General features: G+C 41.3%; 1 protein-coding gene across 1 annotated transcript; it reads right to left on the bottom strand.

Moving 5' to 3' along the window:
- Nucleotides 1-274: 274 nt before the first annotated feature.
- On the bottom strand, nt 275-17558 carry TMPRSS3 (transmembrane serine protease 3). The gene is made up of 13 exons (XM_009560879.2): nt 17541-17558; nt 16353-16497; nt 14165-14275; nt 13182-13298; nt 11571-11694; nt 10384-10509; nt 9605-9648; nt 8703-8868; nt 7089-7258; nt 5370-5465; nt 4089-4231; nt 3146-3298; nt 275-295 (listed from the first exon to the last, which is right to left on the bottom strand). Exons 1-13 carry the CDS (start codon nt 17556-17558, stop codon nt 275-277), a joined length of 1434 nt encoding a protein of 477 aa, XP_009559174.2.
- Between the last annotated feature and the right edge of the window lie 314 nt (nt 17559-17872).

Raw genomic sequence — 17872 nt, 5'->3', positions numbered from 1 at the left:
ATGTGTCATAGCACTTCTTCTATATGTAAAATTTGTATCTGACAGTAAATACAGATGCCCAGCACCCAACCGCCATCTGCATCTTTCATCCAGAAGAGGCTGAACATTCAACAGTTTTAATTTAGTATAGTCAATAGTACCAAAAAGAAATTGTAAAAAGTAGTCTGTGGGGGCACAAAGCTCAGAGGGGGTGTCTGGAAGAGTGTGGTGGGTCCTTCTGTGGGGCTAGGGCGTGGCGTGACATTTCAGAAGTCCAGTTCACCATCACTTTCCCTCAGGTCTGCAGTTCTTCTCTCTGGAAAGCAAAACCAGTTGTTCGTCTGTTCAAACGCTCACATTGCTGTGTATTAAACCCTGCATGGGAATGACTTTTTTTCCCCGTGCTACTAAGGTCACCAAAGGAGCTGCAAGGCTGCTGGAGCCACCTCTGTCAGATGAAGTTCTTCAGGAAAAACTCATCACATGCATACAATGAGCTACATAAGTTTTGAAGAGATTTACTGTGTTTCCTCTTGGATTTTCCATGGCTGGTTTCTTTCATTTTTTATTTTATTTTTTTTTGCTGGGGTGGGAACCTTTCATGTATATTCAGATTTAATAGTTGAAGCATATTTCTCAGGCAGTAATATATGTGGATAACTGTTACTCCCCTCAGTGCTATAGACTTTTTGCTTCCCCCCTAGTGGGAGAGCTGTTCAAAATGAAGGCAGCAGAAATTCTGTTCTCAGTGTTGGAGGAATGTCTTGGTAAATGACATCAACAAATTTTCACCACTTGGTGAAAAGCAACAAAAAGCTTTTCTTTGGACTCGCAGGAGAGAGCCTTCAGCTAAATGTTTTTATCTTCCTGATAACATGAGAGGCAGAAGTGTTTAGTTCAGGTTTCAAAGCTGGAAATGGAAGATCAGAAAACACAAATGCCTCCTCTTTGATCATGCCTTGCATTAGATGATTGATTGGCCCTGACAGGCAAGATGTCATAAAGCTAGTTTCCAGAAGGAAAGCCTTTAAGGGCATGCTGATAGACAAATTCCATATCTTGCACTTTTGCATGTCTTAGATGAAAATGGATCTTTTGTAAGACCCTTGGTAAGAATTAGCTATGACAGTTAATTTAGTTTGAAGAAAACACAAGAACTTCTGGAGAGGCCGAATGAATCACAGCCCACAGTGAGAAACAGCAGTTAAGAGCACACAGGACCGTTATATCATGTTGCAGACCTGCTAGGTGCAAGCTGTTCCCTTAGTCCTATTTTCAAGCATGCACTACTTATACTTTGATTTGGTGTGTTTCGGAGTCTGTTAAAAAGCCTTTGTGTTTCGATGCTGCAATTGCAAATCCTTTCTAAGCGGATAAATTGATGAACTGACATTTACATCTGAAGGAAGTCCCTGTGCAAAACTAAAATGTGTTAGCATTTAGCTAAATACAGATTTGGCTGGATCTTTTTTCCCCTTGATTACTTCTTTATAATGGATATTGGTGGTTTCACTGGATATGAGCTCTTCATCTAAAATATCTGGATTTCTGTGTCTGCAAAATACCAACCATTTCTGGAACCTAAGTTTAGATATGGTGTATGGGGGAATTATGATTACAAGGATATTTGGGGGGAACACAGAAAAGGAAGTGTATCAGAGGTCTTAAAGCTCTTCGCATGTTATCCTGTCTTCTTTAGCTTTTCTGAGTAGAAGAAAAGCATGTGATAGCATAAAACTTTGTGTGTAAAATAGGTCGTGAAAACAGCACTATGTTGTACAGTATACAGATGGATCCAAACTGAAATTGTACACATAACCTCATTTCAGGTACTTTCTTGTCTGTGAATGCTTGTTATTGGCACTTTAGTTTGAGAAGGAAGTCTCACATATTTCACACACAAAGAAGAAGGGAGAGGGAGTGGTTTCATCACGTGCCATCACAGTGACACAGGCAGCTGTCAGGGCTGGGGGTTGTATTCCTGGTACTGGAACGGCAGCACTGCTATTTATCTATTTGTTTGTATTGATGAACTGACGTTTACATCTGAAGGAAGTCCCTGTGCAAAACTAAAATGTGTTAGCATTTAGCTAAATACAGATTTGGCTATTTGCTATTTTTTGCCCATTCCAGCAAACTAGGTGCTGGCACCAGCACCTCTGTTTGTGAGAACAAGGCTAGAGCAGATGGGATGTACACTTTGGTGCTTAGGGTGGCTTTGTCTTGATGCTAAGAAAATTACAATTAAGAGCTCGTGGATAGGTGTCTACCTGTGAGCTATGTGCTTAGGGTCCTACCAGTCAGTGGAGGATTGTTCACTTGTCTTGCACATACACTATTAGTGCCACTTGAGATGTCCTATGGCACTTTGCCTGACCTCCAGCAGAGGGTCCTCAAGGCCTCAGGTATCCTGTAGATTGTCTATCATATCTGCCTGAGCTGTCACAGGGTATATGAGACATCTCTACGAGGATTGTGGATACAACCCATGGCTAGTTGCAGATTCTGCCCTCTGTATGGACATTCCTGAACCAGGCAGGACAGCTTGGGGTCTCTAAAATGCTCTCGATACCTCTGCTTAGGCAACAGAACCCTACCTGGGAGTCCACATGGAGCACAACAACTCTCCCTGCTTGGCTGACTGAACCCAGCATCAGTGATGGAGGGTTACGGACAGCAGATGACCAGGTGCCCAGAGAATGCACGTCCCTTGGGACAGATGAAAGTGGCTGCAGTGTGCCCCTACTTCCTTGTCTCTGTTTTCTTCTCATTCCAGCCAACACTACCTCCTTCCTGTCACTCTGCTCAGCTTCTGCTCCCAGGCAGTCACAGCCTTACAGATCCAGATGAAGTCTCCAGGCGTCTCTTCTCTCGACACCCATCTTTCACACCTCCCTGCTCTGCATCCCCAGGCCTCCTCCCCAGTCACTCCCACATTCCGATCCCCTCTCTGTTCCTGCCCCAGTGCTCCCCGCATCTTGCTATGAACCTCCACACCCTGCTCTGCCCACTCTGAGCACAGACCTGCCCTGATCCCCAAACGCGCTTTTGGGTTGCCCATGTCCATATGACACAATTCAGCTGTGACAAATATGAATTAAACTCTTGAGTGGCACAAACAGAACAAAGCAACAACTGGAGATGGAGACACAGGGCAAAACCAGACCTCCATCTGTTCATGTATCCAGTCCAGGAAGGAGGTGGTTCGGCTGTAGACTCCTGGCTTGTTCTTTTCTGCACAGCCCACGCCAAAGCTGGTAGTCCCCACCAACTTCCAGACACTCATATCTTCGCATGCTAAAGGGCCCCCACTATCTCCCTGGAGGACAAAGCATTAAAACAAATGTCAGTGTCCCAGAAAAGGAGAGGAACATCTATTCTGAGGGGAGGAGGAGGTGATAGGGGGAAAGGCACAATCCGGTAATTCAGTATGCTATTTCTGCTCCGGATGCTAGAAAAAGCATATGTTACAGCAGAAGTTGAAGGCTTCTAAAAGATGTGTATTAGATCATATTTTTCTTTACCCAGTTAGCAGTACCATATAACAGAAGCAACATTGAAGCTTGCTCTCAAACAACATTTAAGTGCTGGAGAGCATGCCAGTCGCTGTGTCTTGGTGAGAGACCACATCTTGGTCTCTCACAGCTGCTTCTCTCAAAAAGCTCCTAGCTATTGAGCTCAGCTGAACCCAGGGATGCAACAGCAAGCTTGCACCTCACCTCTTTTCCTGTCTTCTCCTGCCTGCTGTCTTGCACACTGTTTTTCTGGCTCTTCCCAGACACTATGCTAAGCAGATTTAACTCAGTGAACTCACATCTAAGTACTGAAAACTCTCAATACTTTTTCCCTGGGGCAGTTTCCTGCCTTATAAACACCAAAGCCAACACAATAGAAAAAAAAAAAAAGGAATTTGGAACAAGCCTCTCCCTTTGGTGTAGCATAAGAACACGTGCACAATCAGTGATTGATACTCATGTTAAACAGAGTAAATGGCACAAAACTAAATGTTTGCCAAATAAAAGGCTGGGAGTGCCTTCTGATAACTTATCACTCATGCTTTTTCATTCCCACTGTTAGTGACTACAGTTGCACTTTTAAAAGTTCCATACCTGGCAGGTGTCTACCCCTCCCTTTAGGAAACCAGCACAAAGCATTGAAGAAGTTATGATCCCACCATAGACATCCCTGTGATTGCAAATTGCATTAGAAATCAGAGGAACACCTGCATAATTCATGGTGTCAGATGTATCACCTGTTAAAAAAAAAAAAAGAACTCAGTCCTTGAAAATAATCTCTAATAATAAACAGAAAATGTTTTATCATATGACGAACTGGCAAGCAAGGGTGAAAGAAATATGGTTAAAGTAACAACAAACAAGTAAGGCAACTAGGTGTCTCATCACCTACAAAATCCAGTGAGTGGGACTATATAGATGTGTGGATTATGACAGTATATAATATAGAGTTGTACATTATATGTTTCTACTTCACACTGGACAATCAATGACGGTAATGAACTTGAAATCTAGTTGAACATTGTCTTCAGTACTACTACCAAGGCTTATTTCAAATTTATCCCCTGTTCTGTTAGTCAACAAATCATCTGCAAACTTCTGAGTTATATTACAAATACTTGTTTTATTTTATTCAGAGTCTGAATGAGTAATTTCTACAAATTGGACTATTTTGACACTTTCTATTGCCAATTTATAGTGATGTTTTATGTAAACCTTGCTTTTGGGTTTTTCCTACCTTTGTCTATTATCTATAAGTCAGGTAACATACTGTTCTTGTTCTCTGAACAATGGGAAAACAATAAGTGCCTCAAATGAAGTATGCTAAAAGACCCACGACCTGAGTATTCAAGCATTTCCACTTGGAAGTGGCTCATTATATACTATTGACTAACATGACTGAGTCACGATGAAAAAATGAAATTAACTGCTTTCTTTGTGACATTATTCACAGATTCAATTTCTACATCATCCAACATGCTTCAAAATGCATACATGCTTTCTCTGAAAAAAAGGATGTTTGATTCTTGCATTCATGCTGCGCTTTCTATGCTTGATGTTACAAAGGACACAACTTGCTTTACTAAGGCTAAGTACAGTATTCTGTTTGATTTTCCTATCTATGTGCAATTTTCAACCTTTTCATGGTGTATAACCATCCATTCCTTGTGATAAGAGTTTGTACAGCAGAGTTGCTTCCTTTGACCCCATGCAGATGGTTGAATTTCCATTTAAGGGTCATAGAGAAATATGTCTTCTTTTTCCCCTACTTATTCCAGAAAATTTAATGTTGAACAATGCTCCAACTAAATCCTATACTTACTGTATGCGAGATGTTTACATGTAGTGTAATAAACAGCAGCCAATTTAAAATACCTCCTTCCACAGTTGCTCCCCATCCTGATACCCAACACATTTTCCCTTCTGGGAACTGTTCACCAAAATTAGGCAGACAAATTGGCTCTATGTGACCTATTTTTAAAAAAGAGAGAAAGAGGAGAGACAACTGCTTTTAAAATCTGACAAAAAAAAAAATTGTATGACTCAGTAAAACTTGAAGATTTGACTTGCAGTGAAGTTGTTACAAACATTATCCACTCTCCACATAAAATAGCCTGTCAGTTCTGCAGGTCTTTTGTCTTATGGACAAGGTTTGAAACAATACCTACACCATGCCTGATTAGTTTCAAGCATGAAGCAACAGAAGAAGGTGTTGGCATGTCAATAAATTGAAGAATGAGCAAACAAGAAATACAGTGCATATGCTGCTGTCGAGCAGATTGGAAAGACCATGGCACACTGCTCAGGCAGAGAAATGACCTGGCTAACCATGACATGACTTCTTGGCACCTCCTAACCAGGTTTTCTGAAGCATTATGAACAAAAAGCCTTGTGTGCACATCTCTGGGCTGTTCTGAAAGGGCAACAAAATGCCTGGAGTTCTCTTTGTGTCTCATCCATCAGCTCACACAGTTTCAGGACCTCTCTGCTCTGGGGTGCTGAATGCAATGTGACATAATCGGTGTTTGGTGCTCATGGGGACAAACTGGTGCTTGTGGGGACAAACTACGCTATATCAAAACAACCTGGTACTGAGCAAAGGGAGGGAAGATACAAGGTATTGCTGGGCAATTCCTAGTTGTTCAATTCTACACAGTGTGATGATTCCAGCTCAAGGCACTAAACTCCCAGTGTGGAGACTACAAGCCCCCCAGGCTGCCCTGGCCCCTCAGGGCATAGCATATATGTAACAGTGTGGAGCCTTTACTGTTCTTGCAGCCTCTCAAACTTGTTTCAAAGTGCTAGATTAGATTTTAAACAGAACAAAATCAAACTTAATTTTTATTCAAAGCAGAAGTTTAAAATATTTCAAGGTAATTTATTTAGGAACTGACAATCTATATGAGTCAGGGAGTGCCAGCTCCGCTTAGTAGAAAGCTCACTGTGATTAGAAGGCATTGGCAGGTGATCATTTAAATTCATGCAATATTATTATACATTATTTCAATTCACTAGCTGTGTCAGCTGTAGGTAGCATCCTGCTGGGAAAATAGAAGTAGCTTTTATTTAAAAGTGTTATTATGTTTAAATAGCCTTTTCTTCTCTTTGAAATTTAAGCTTGATTTTCAGCTTTGGACATTGCTGGGTTTCCCTGTACTCACAGAGGGGACATGATAAACATCTCTGTGACATCCATGTAAAATGAGATGGGGCATTTATTTTAGGTAGGAAAAATATTTAGAAAGAATAAAGTTAATGTTTGCCTATTATTAAATACCTTCAGCGAGCCAAAACCAGAATGGGATGGGAACATTCTGCAGAGCCCTGTGGGCATGTCATTGCTCTCTGTTCCTGGAGGAGTTCCTGATACTGAGGCCATGTGGTTTCTGCCTGTGTAGTCTGAACAGAGATTGTTGCCCTGTCATCACAGCAGCAGACTGGCTAAGGCTACACTGCATGCCTCTCACTGCTTTTAGAGGCAGTGGGGAACTACTCTACTGTCCTAAGTTAGGCGTAGGGCACCAACAGAAATTTCCTCTCACTTTTTAACTAGAAGGGTGAGAAAGTCAAGTGAAAGATAATAGAAAGAATTACCATTGAGAACAAGTGGTGCTGCCAGTTTCATCAGTGCTATATCATTTCCCATTGTCTTGGGTTTATAATTTCGATGATATATAATTTTTTCCACTGAATATGGGTGAACCTGGGTGTCTTGCTGAGTCACAAAACCAACTTGTACACTCCATGAGCTTGGCAAGTACAGACTGAAACAAAGAAGAGCATGAAAAACTTTCAAGAAAACACTCAGGTTTTCTAATTGTCTCCTCCTAACCACTTAAAATCTCTGCAAGCAAATAGCTACAGTCCACTGTCATTGCTTAGCAATTGATTAATACTGGCTACATTTTGCATCTACTTTCAAAAATACAGAAAGGGGGAGTAGTATTAGCAACACACCAGCTCACTGGCATATTATCTAGGCATCTTCCTACAAATATATGAAAGCTTTATGTTGGCCTACCTTTAAAAAACTGTCTATCTTCCTCTGTGACCCCACAGAAGTCAATGCTGCTGCCTGGCATGCCTGTTCTCAGCCATCTGGCTAGCTCAGCAGCGCTTGTGACAAGGCATTATCAAAGGAGAGGCTTTTCTTCTGATAGCTTCTTCTGACCCCAGTTCATGAGCAACCACATCTTTCAGCCTCTAGCACTCCTCTTCTCTTGGCTTCACCCTACCAGTCTAGCAGTGGGCTTGCAGCAGTGCTGGGAAAAGCCTCCAGGAATGTGAGGTGTGTTGCAAGCTCCCATCCTCATGAACCTTTGAACACACCACAACCAAATTGGTTGTGCAGGGCAGAACTAAGGACAAAAGCCCTAAAATGCTCAATTCAAAAATAATTATTTTTATGGCTCTAAATAAGATCTAGGAGAAGGATTTTGCAGGCATCGTGCAGTAGGCACCTAAATGTGGTCAGAGGAATACCATTTTAGCTGGCTAAATGCCTTTAGTGAAAGTGGCCTTGGGGAGAAGAATGAGAAGACCTCTCCTACACTACTGGCAACAAAAAAAAGACTGCTACAAAAAAGACTGCTAAACTAGACAACTCATTATAAACAAGGGCTATATTTATAATTACACAAAGAGTCTAAATAACTGCTTAGAATCTATTTACAACTCAAAGACTACTTCAAACAACATAAAAAGGAGTGAATATGTGGGAAAGGGCACTAAGCACAGCACAACTGACTAACTACTACTGATTGATCCTGTCAACTTGAAAAGGATTGTATGAGTTATTTTGGAGCTCCAGAGTATGAGAGCAGCCAAGAACGTATTCCTCTGGAGCTGTTAATTCACATGCAATGTACAGAAACTGCACATTGGGATACCTGAAATCTAGCACTCAAATGGTGTTTTAAGCTGATTTTCCATGAAGATGGGAGTGCCCAGAATATCTGAAAACTGGGGTACCTTATTCAGATCACTCCTTGAGAAGACTTTTTTCCAGTAAAGACTCACACTGGTGCAAAAAGAGAGACCTGGTTTGAATGTTATAGAGCAAACCCATGAAATAGGGATAACCCAGTCTCTCCTGCAGTTTATTTTGAAGAGAAAGCACAGTGCATTAGTCCTGCAGTGCAGTCCTAATGCCCCACGCTGCAAGCAGGGTCAGTGGAACACTTGAAGCAAGTGGATTTAGGGACTTACTCATAGACACAGTGGGCAGCTGTGATGATCCAGCGTGGAGTGATGACGGACCCTCCACAGAGGTGGTGCCCATGGAACTGCAGGCTCACCTGCCAGGGCCACTGCCTGGGGGAGGACGCGTTGCCCCCCACAATCCGCGGCCTGTAGCTGGCCCGTGTTCCACACGCTGCCAGAAAAGAAAGATTATGTTCCGTGGAGAAATGCAGGCATGTTTTTTGTCACCCTCATCTCCCTTACTCACAGCCTTGCTGAGGCTGGGAGGTTTCAGCAGCAGGACTATCCTCATCCCCACAGGGCTGCCCCTAGAGGTTTCTCTTCCTTGCTCCCAAAGCTGCAGCATGGTGCCTGGCAGCCCACGTGGGGGCTGTGGGGCTCACATCTCCCCAACAGATGTAGAACTCAGCTGAGCTGTAAAACCCACTGTTCTGCCCTCCTTGCAAGCACAGGATTATAGGGGGCCACATTGGCTTGCTGTAGCATCACCTCATCCCTGGTGGTTATTTTGCTGTTGTTTTTTTTTTTACTTTTCATACCTTGATCTCAAAACTAGCTGACCTGGAGAGGTGTGGGATGAAAGTTCAAATATTAAGACAGAATTTGTCCTTCCCCGCCAAGATGGCAAAGAGTTGGAGTTACAGTATCAGTCCATGGACTCAGCTCACAATTCTTAAGCTTCTGCTTCCTACTGTGATTCTCACCAGAATGTTCCTGTTGCCTGATGCTTCCAATCTGCCCTCCCAGCCCATTCTCACTTCCTGAAATTCTTTTATATATGATTTTTCTTTGGAATGGTAAATTGATAGTATAGAATGCCCTGAGTACAAAATGCTTCCCAACTCCTGCCAAGCAGTGGATGAAAAAGGACAGTTTGTGATTTTATTTTCACTTTTCCTGATTCTTACCCAAACATTTTAAGATGATCACTTTGCCAGAAGTGCATTCCTCTCTAAGATGAAAAGACAGAGCAGTGTTATTTCCAACTCACAAATACTGGTGTTTTTTTCCCAAAATTGTGTCATTTCCGTGTACAGCTACATGCATATAAATGTAAATAATTCATATACTGAAGGAGGTACAAAGCCATCCACTCATCCAATCTACTTAGGGCATTTAGCTGAAATAATTGAGTTAGAAGCTTAGGCACTATCAGGAGCCTAAAGACCATATGCTACCCTGCTGAGGGGTGGTTCACTCTTCTGCGAGGGGAGGCTCATCAGTGATTTTCAACATGTGATCCGTACTCCCCTTGGATCCATAGTTTGTTTCTCAGTGAAAGTTAACTCAGAAAAACAAGCAATCGTCAGGAGGAAGAAATGGGCCATAAAAGGTTCATAAGTCTACTGGGAAACATCTAGGGATCTGTAAACTGAAACAAGCTGCTTCACCATGGAAAAAAAAGAAATGCATGGTATCTATCTATTTGCAAAAAAAAAGGGGAACATGGGACAAATACTCTTTTCAAATAGCTCAATTTAAAGCCTTTGTTGATTTTAATAGGCCTTGGATCAGGCTTAGTTCTTATTCTAAGACTGCTGCTGAACCTTGGTCTAAGGCGCATAACAACAACCACCACTTATAAAGTACTACATGCCTGAAAAAATAGGCAGCAATCTCAAACTATTAGTAATTCTCCTTTTATTGTTTGCTCTCTCTCTGTCAGGATGAACAAGCTGAGGCATACCTGAGGTTTGTTGCATTGTGCAGGGGTGTCATTTGATCAGCTGATAACCAGTAGCTGAGGGATACAAAATGTCTTTGAAACTGTTTTTCGACTGCAGCCACGGGCAGGTAACCTGAACTCACGTAACTGCAAATAAACCATAACCACAGCTTCCTCAGACAGCATTTCAGTAATCTGTTTAAATAATTCAGCAGTTCTGCTAATGATAACCCAGTGTAGCAACAACAATAATCGGATTCTGACACTTGATAAAGTAATCCTATCCTCCCCAGGAAACACTTCTTATAATGTGCATGTATTTATGCCATATTCATGTGTGGAAGTCACACATGCTGAGAGGCATTTAACTGGAGAGGAAGTAAATTTCAATTCTAACATTGTAATAAAGCTTTTATTGTAACTGGTTGGCACATTTCCTGAAGCACTAACAAGATTTTCTTGCCTCCTTTTTCTAGAGTTATGTTTTACAGCAAGGTAGATGAATAATATGTAATTTTTTCTTGTCTTTTTTTTGTTGAACAATTGAGACGTATTTTATCCTACAGGCAAAAAGAATTTATTCAAAAAGCTTTATGCTGCTAGCTGTAATGTGCAGCAATTGAAATGACACCATTGTAAGAAAAAACAGAGAATCATTGAAAGTCATAACTTCAGATTATTTCTCAATTATATGAAAGTTTGTGAAAGAAATGTTGCTTATTTGGGAATGGAATTGATCCAGTAAGAACTGCCTTGTCAGGTTTTTCTTTTTATTGTGAGGTGGACCTTAATTCCAAACAGATGTCATGGCATGAATTGTATACACAATTTTCCTACAGAGGAAGTAAAAGAAATAGAAAATACTCATATATATTTTTAGTGCATCTCTGGCAGTCTATAAGATACTAGATAGACAAGTAGGATTCAGGCACCTGCACCCCATAGGGAAGATTTAACCAAATCATCTTATTTAGCCATCATCCAAGATTTATAGCAGTAATAAATGGTACTCGCAGTGCACAATTATTCAGGACTATTTTCCACACCATCCCAAATCTCCTCAACTGTATCCTTCACAAAAGAGGATTGTTAAGTACTTTTTTTTTTCTTTTAGATCACAGACTAATACAAGGTTTCGTTAGAAAGAGTGAAAACCTTGGAGTTTGTTCGAAATGCCAAGTAAAGTTTCTTCCATTTTGTGTTCATACCTTGAGAAACCCAGATGTTTGCAGGTAGTATTTCCATACTCTGCTTTCCAGTCGTCAGAGCAGACTGTTCGCCAGGATCCAGAAGTGAACACTTGCAGCACTGCTTTCTTGCCACTCAGCCTGACTTTGAGATTCAGGAGAAGAAAAGCCTGAGTGAGCTGTGAAGAACCAACAGGTATGCAACAAGTACACAACATCATCAGTGCACCGCTGCGGCACCCACATTTCTTAGTTCACTGAATTTTTACTACTTGTTTGGGGTTTTTTTTGTCTCTTGGATCCTTTGACAGATTTTTCTGTGTTTTCCCCACCACCACTCTTAAGGAAAGGAACCAAGATACGCTGAACTACAACAGCCAGGAGAAAAATGTCTGTGCTTCTGGGAATGGGTAGGGGGTGTTAGCTCTACTGCATGATGGAGAAGACTGCCTTGCTCTCCAGTGAGCCTAAGCAAGTCTTGCTGATAGCAGTGAGCTGGAGCTGCAGAGGCTTGGCAGAGGCTTCGCAGAGGAAACCTACAATCAAGATAAGTGGTGATAGAAGGTTGGCACCTCCTGCACTGCACAGCACCGTCAGAGAGGTGGATTGCACTCTGCTGTGGTGCAGAGCCCCAGATGAGCAGGAAGCACCTGGATCTGTGAAAGGGCTCTTCTACGTGATCTTCCCAAAGAGAAGGGATGGTGTGCACTTGATCACTGCTGGACAGCGGTTTCCTGCAGGCACCCACGGGCCAGTGTTATGCCAGCAAAGGCGGAGAAGAAAAGCAGACATATTGCCCACGGGATCCACAGAGGCCTGAAGCCTCCTTGGGCAAAACACGCCAAAGGTTGAAAGTGTTGCGAGTGATTAGCTGAGGCCAAAATCTTATGGTTCTTGTCATTCCTTGTATTGCACAGATGGAAAGCTGTGCTGCCTCCTTACCTGTAGGTACAAGAGTCAGAATTACAAATACACTGATCTAAAAATCAGTTGTTCTCTTATATTCTAGTATTAAAGTCCTTTCCCTGCAGTGGCTGCAAACACCACAGTCATCTTCCATAGCACAGGACAGGAATGGACCATTTAAAATGGCCCTGTGATGCCTGAAACCATTACAGAAAGGAAACTCAGACATGAGGTCATATATCTCACACATGAATAAGTAAACTCCACAGTACTTAATGCACCAAAAGAATTGTTGATCTCTCCCGTTCCCGCATCCCTGAAGATAATAACAGGCTTTTGCGATCTTCAAAATCAACACATTGCAACTGTGTGCTTGTACATACAGCGAATGCTGTGTATAGACACCATAATGCAGTGATGGTATACCTTGCAGGCAGAGGAAATGGTGGGAGTCAAAAAGCATCTAGACTTCTAATGGAGAATCATACCCTATATGGCAGTAGCGATATTCAGCAATCATCACAGTTATCTTAAGAGCTGTTTGATTTCTCAGAGACCATAGATCAGTACCTCAGAGAGATTCTTCCTCTGAAGTGGTGATTTAGACAATCCATCAGTCTCTTATCTTCCTTGTCTCACCCAAACTCTTTACAACATGCATTTCTTGACAGTGTGCCAGATGCTACAGGAGGAGGTAGAAGGTGTTTATAATCAAATTTAAATTACCACATCTGTACTCATCCTCCCCTTCTTTACAGTTGAAGACACCATTGCACCTGGCTGATTTCTGGATACACTTAAAGGATGACCGGCAGCGAAACTTCCCGATGCAGTTGTATTGTACTAATAAGAATGAAAGCAAACAGGGTGATGAAAACACACGTGGATATTAGTATAACACTTCCAACTTCCATTATCTGGGCAGATTGCTGTTTTGCTTAGGAGAAGACAACCCCTGTACTCTAGGAACTTTTGAAATACAACCCGGAGGTTGCTACATGGTGCTGCTAAACTCATGTATTAGTAATGACTTGCAGGGTGTGTCTGTGCTGACTCCTTCCCAGCTCGCTACCCAGTTTACATATCACTCCAGAGTGAGTTTCTGCCCAGTGCCTCAGACTCCCAGCAGCAAAGCAAGGAGGCGCTTGAAAAATACAGCCAGTGCACTCTATTCCTGAGCAGATACCTTAACCTTCTGCAAGCTTATCTGTGTTGCAGGTGTGAAAGCACTGCTGTAGCATCAATGTATTTGACACCTAGATGTGGGCAGGTCATACTTTCCAGCTGTAACTAAGCTCATTCTGCATTTTCTTTTCCTTTGTAGAAGTTGTTTGTGATAGGGGATAGTTCTTTAACTCTTTGAAAACAAACTTAGAGAAGTTAATTACAGGAGAAAAATATGATGTGTGCTACCTGAAGCCTCCGCCAGTCTCTCAATCACTCAAGAGGAATCATTGAATTTCTGCTAAAAGTTTCTTGGAGCTGTGGGCTCCCCAGTATTGTAAATATTAGACCAATCCTCTCAGGAATGGCAGAATTATTTCATCCCTACGTGTAAATAAAATTTAAAGCCATCACATCAACAAGATTTTTTACCTCAGCAAACAAGCCACAGTAGCAGTTTAATTCCATTCCAAGTAAAAGGCTCATGAAAAATTAAGCATTTGAATGGTTAAGCAAGAACTTAATGAATAACTAATTGTACTTACCACCCAGACCAATGGCAACTGCTAGGATTACTGCAAGGAATAAACCACAGATATATGGGAAGTATTTTAGGGAGATAAAAGCATGGCACACAGAAGGTGGTTCAATATCTCCTAGAAAACAAAGGAGAGAACAGCTTCCATAAAGTTAAACCAGCTTGAGTTTGAGATGAAAAAGAGTTATCTAACATTATACTAAATGGCAGTAGAAACCCCTGCATACACTTAATGGGTTGACTGGATGCAAAAGGGTTTGGAACCTCCAGCTCAAAGGCTGAGAAGGCTCAAAATCCTTTGGGGTTGGCCAGTGTTCTGATACCCATCTAGCATTTGCCTTGTGAAGCATCTAAATCATATCCTTACAGAGCACCTGTCCTGTCCTCAATGCAATTGATAATATGAGCTCTAAATTTTGATCTTCATGGGTTACATCATACTGAGAGATTTAGAATTATACAGTCACCTCTTCTGAAAATGTGAGACCCCAAAGAAAAATTAAATTCAGACCTGTTTTTCTTGTGTAATCAAACCTGCAGGGTTTGCAGGGTACAGGTATACTGTCTGAAGACTTCTGAAAGCTGAAGAGGACTAATATATTCTTTCAGCGGAAGTAGCAAAGAATGAACTAGTTTAAGTCTTCTCCTTATGACCATTCCTGCCTGTGATAGAATCATAGAATCACTAGGTTGGAAAGGACCCACTGGACCATCGAGTCCAACCATTCCTAACAATCCCTAAACCATGCCCATGCATGATGCATCCTGACTCTTGCCTGTGCCAAGCCAATGGTCCCGGTGCTCCCTCCAGCTGTAGCCTTAGCTAGACACTGGTCTCAGCACTGTCTGTGACAGCAGAAGTCCTGGGGTGAGGCCAAAGGCCATATAGCTCCACCTTGTTCAGCGGGGCGCTAAGTTCCATGCGCAATGCATTCCTACAGAATCAGAGTAACAGAGGCAAGAAAACAGGTAGGGAGAGCCTAAAGATTCGAACAGCAGCAGTGATACTGAAATGAAGAAAGGACTAGCTAGTAAATAGATGTTAAGACAGGAAGGAGGAGAGTTACTCATCTGGACTTGGAAGTAAGTTTAACTGAAGATAGTAGAGAGCTAAATTTGAAAAAAACAAGCCCCGCAAACTAGAAGCTAGCTTGAAAAATATGGGAAAAAGTGATCTAGCTGAAGTTTTGCTATAAAGGCAAGGAGAGAACTGAGTGATAGCTCATGGCTGAGTTTTGAGTTATGAAGGAACAAAGATGCAACTGAAGTTAAAATGTATAACAGTAGTAATTGCTGAATATATTTCACGAGCCTGACTAGTCCAGCTCACCAATAACCTCCTGCTAACCTTAACTTAGTGGTATTGTCAATCTAGAAGACAACAACAGATTCCACTGAAAATAATGAATGGTTTCTTGTGTGAAATATATTCTGATGTACTAAGGGCAAGCTACTGGAAAATAGCGTGCATACACAGCTCAGTCATGGTTACACACAGGGACTGGCAGAACTTTGTCTTCAATTGTAATTCTTGCAGTTTTTTACCATCTCAGTTGTCAAGCTTTGAGTTTGAGATTGGCAGAAAGTTACAATCAGCCAAGGATAAGGAGTGTCTCCTAGTGCTTATAGACTCACAAAGAGTGAGCACAGACCCTTTCAGCAGCAGCTGAGTAAGTAGTTTTGACAATGGAGTTGGTGTCATGTATGCCAAAAATCTTAGACAGCTGCAGTAGCTAACGGACTAGAAAATTAAATTACTCTATCTTCATCCTTGATGCTCAGCCTGCCTCTGTTGAAGCAGATGGATATTTTTGCCACGAAACATATGGGAATTAACAAATGTGCATGCTATTCCTCCAATGCTACTGGGTTTTATATTCGTTTTTTTTAATGGACCATTTTCCAGATTGGTAAAATTTAAAATAAGATGTTAAAAAACGTGTCTGAGAAGCGTGGGCGAATATATGGTATGTGGCTAAAATGTGTGAATAATCTTGCTGTGAAAAATGTTTGATATGCAAATGATGTCATCACCTGTTAATGTGCTGGCAACCCTCACAGCTGGGAGGTTATGTTTCTTCTTCCTCTAAGTGACTGCTTTCTCTGAATGAGTGAGCAAGCATAGTTTTGCAAGGCTAAAGACTGACAGTACACATTTAGATTACAAAGGTCAAAAAGATGTGCAACATCCCTACCAGATCCATCTGCGCTAGGGTCCACTTTTGCTTGTGGTATGAAGAAAAACCTTTTGAAGGAAAACTGAATTTCTGGTACTGGCGATTCATCTTCTGTAATAGCGATGATTTCAAGACTTCCAGTAGTGGGATTTGTCTCTTGTATCTGACTCAACAGGGAAAAAAAAAAAAAAAAGAATTATTTCTATTAACTCAGAAAAAATCTGACACTTGTCTCGTGATATGAAGGGACACAGAGTTTTTCTCCATACTTTAGTTTTTATTCCAGTTTTTTAAATGCAGTACAGATACAATGTGAATCTACAGGGATGCCTTCAAGCATGTTGTGTTTTCACAAAAAGAATTACTTCATTAAAATGTTGTGTACCTCGAATTCACAAGAGGAGATCTTGTAATTAATTAACCAGAAACCTACTGAAATAAAATTTTGTTCAAGTTTGTCTAAGCACTGTAGCTACTTTTAATAACTCACACTGGGGACATTTTCACTTCAATTTCAATCCATTTTTTGCAAGGTGCAACTGGGAACAAGACACAGACTCAAAAGCGTGATCTCTTTGCAGCTCCTGACAGAATGATCATGCACGGGTCCACTGAATTTTACTCCAGAAAACCTCTGATCACTTTCTACACAATTAAAAACAATGAGAATGGGCTACTACAATTCAGGGTGAATATCTTGGAAACTAGAATTTGTGACTCTTGTTCCGCTTACAGTCACTGGCAAGAGGAATCAATTTTTTGAATTATGGTGTTGTGAAATAGGTCCAGGTTCATTAAAGACAGAGGAGATGGTAAACTGTAAAAGGAGCTTTAAGTGTTGGCAGAGTCAGTCCCATAAAATGCTTACAATGACACATTTTAAGCAAAGAAAATGTGTTTGGTCTGTGACACTATATCTTTAATTTACCTGGAATATCTTTTCACCTTTCAGTAAACAACTGCAATCAGGTTTCTACTCTTTCATTTCGTTGTACATATATTTTACATTGAACCTGCCAGCTTTAAGGCAGAGAAAAGGGCAGCTTGCTTTGCATGATTTTTAAATATTAGGAAAAAAAGAAGCTTTCTAATCGGTGCATAAGTTGTCCATCAGGAAATAAAACAGCATTGTGATGTATACTACACAGAAGTTAAATACTGATTTGTCATTTACAGGATATCACATGCTCTCAATGCTTCACTCACCTCTTCCTGAGAAGTCATAGTTAAAAGCAAAACTGTTTTCTTTCTTCATTATCAAAAGAAACCAAAAGGAAATTCTGAATTTTCTAAGCCAGTCTGCTCTGGAAAGGTTTTCACTGAGCTGCCCGTAGCTGCCCGTTCAGTCATCTGTTGCATACAGCGTTATGGCAGCAGCCTGTGTAATCCAACCTGGTAAGGGGTATCAGGTAGCCCTGGATGGCATGGCTACAGAAAGGAGAAGATAAAAATTCAGCACACTTTTTAATTAGCCTAAGAGAGTCAGATAATACCGTAGCATTTGCAAACCTTTCTGGAACTCCTCAGCAGAGGGCCAC

Source organism: Cuculus canorus, chromosome 1 (genome assembly GCF_017976375.1).
Source record: "Cuculus canorus isolate bCucCan1 chromosome 1, bCucCan1.pri, whole genome shotgun sequence".
NCBI lineage: Eukaryota > Metazoa > Chordata > Aves > Cuculiformes > Cuculidae > Cuculus > Cuculus canorus.
This window is presented reverse-complemented; position numbering and strand designations above follow the sequence as displayed.

Bases quoted from the DNA above. Each gene is read 5' to 3' on its own strand.
- TMPRSS3 (XM_009560879.2), bottom strand. The intron at 14,276-16,352 runs GTAGGGATGTTG...TTTGTTTTCTAG, and splicing joins CCCTAGCGCAGATGGATCTG to GAGATATTGAACCACCTTCT. The intron at 8,869-9,604 runs GTAAGAATCAGG...CTTTTCTGGCAG, and splicing joins GATCATCTTAAAATGTTTGG to CGTGTGGAACACGGGCCAGC.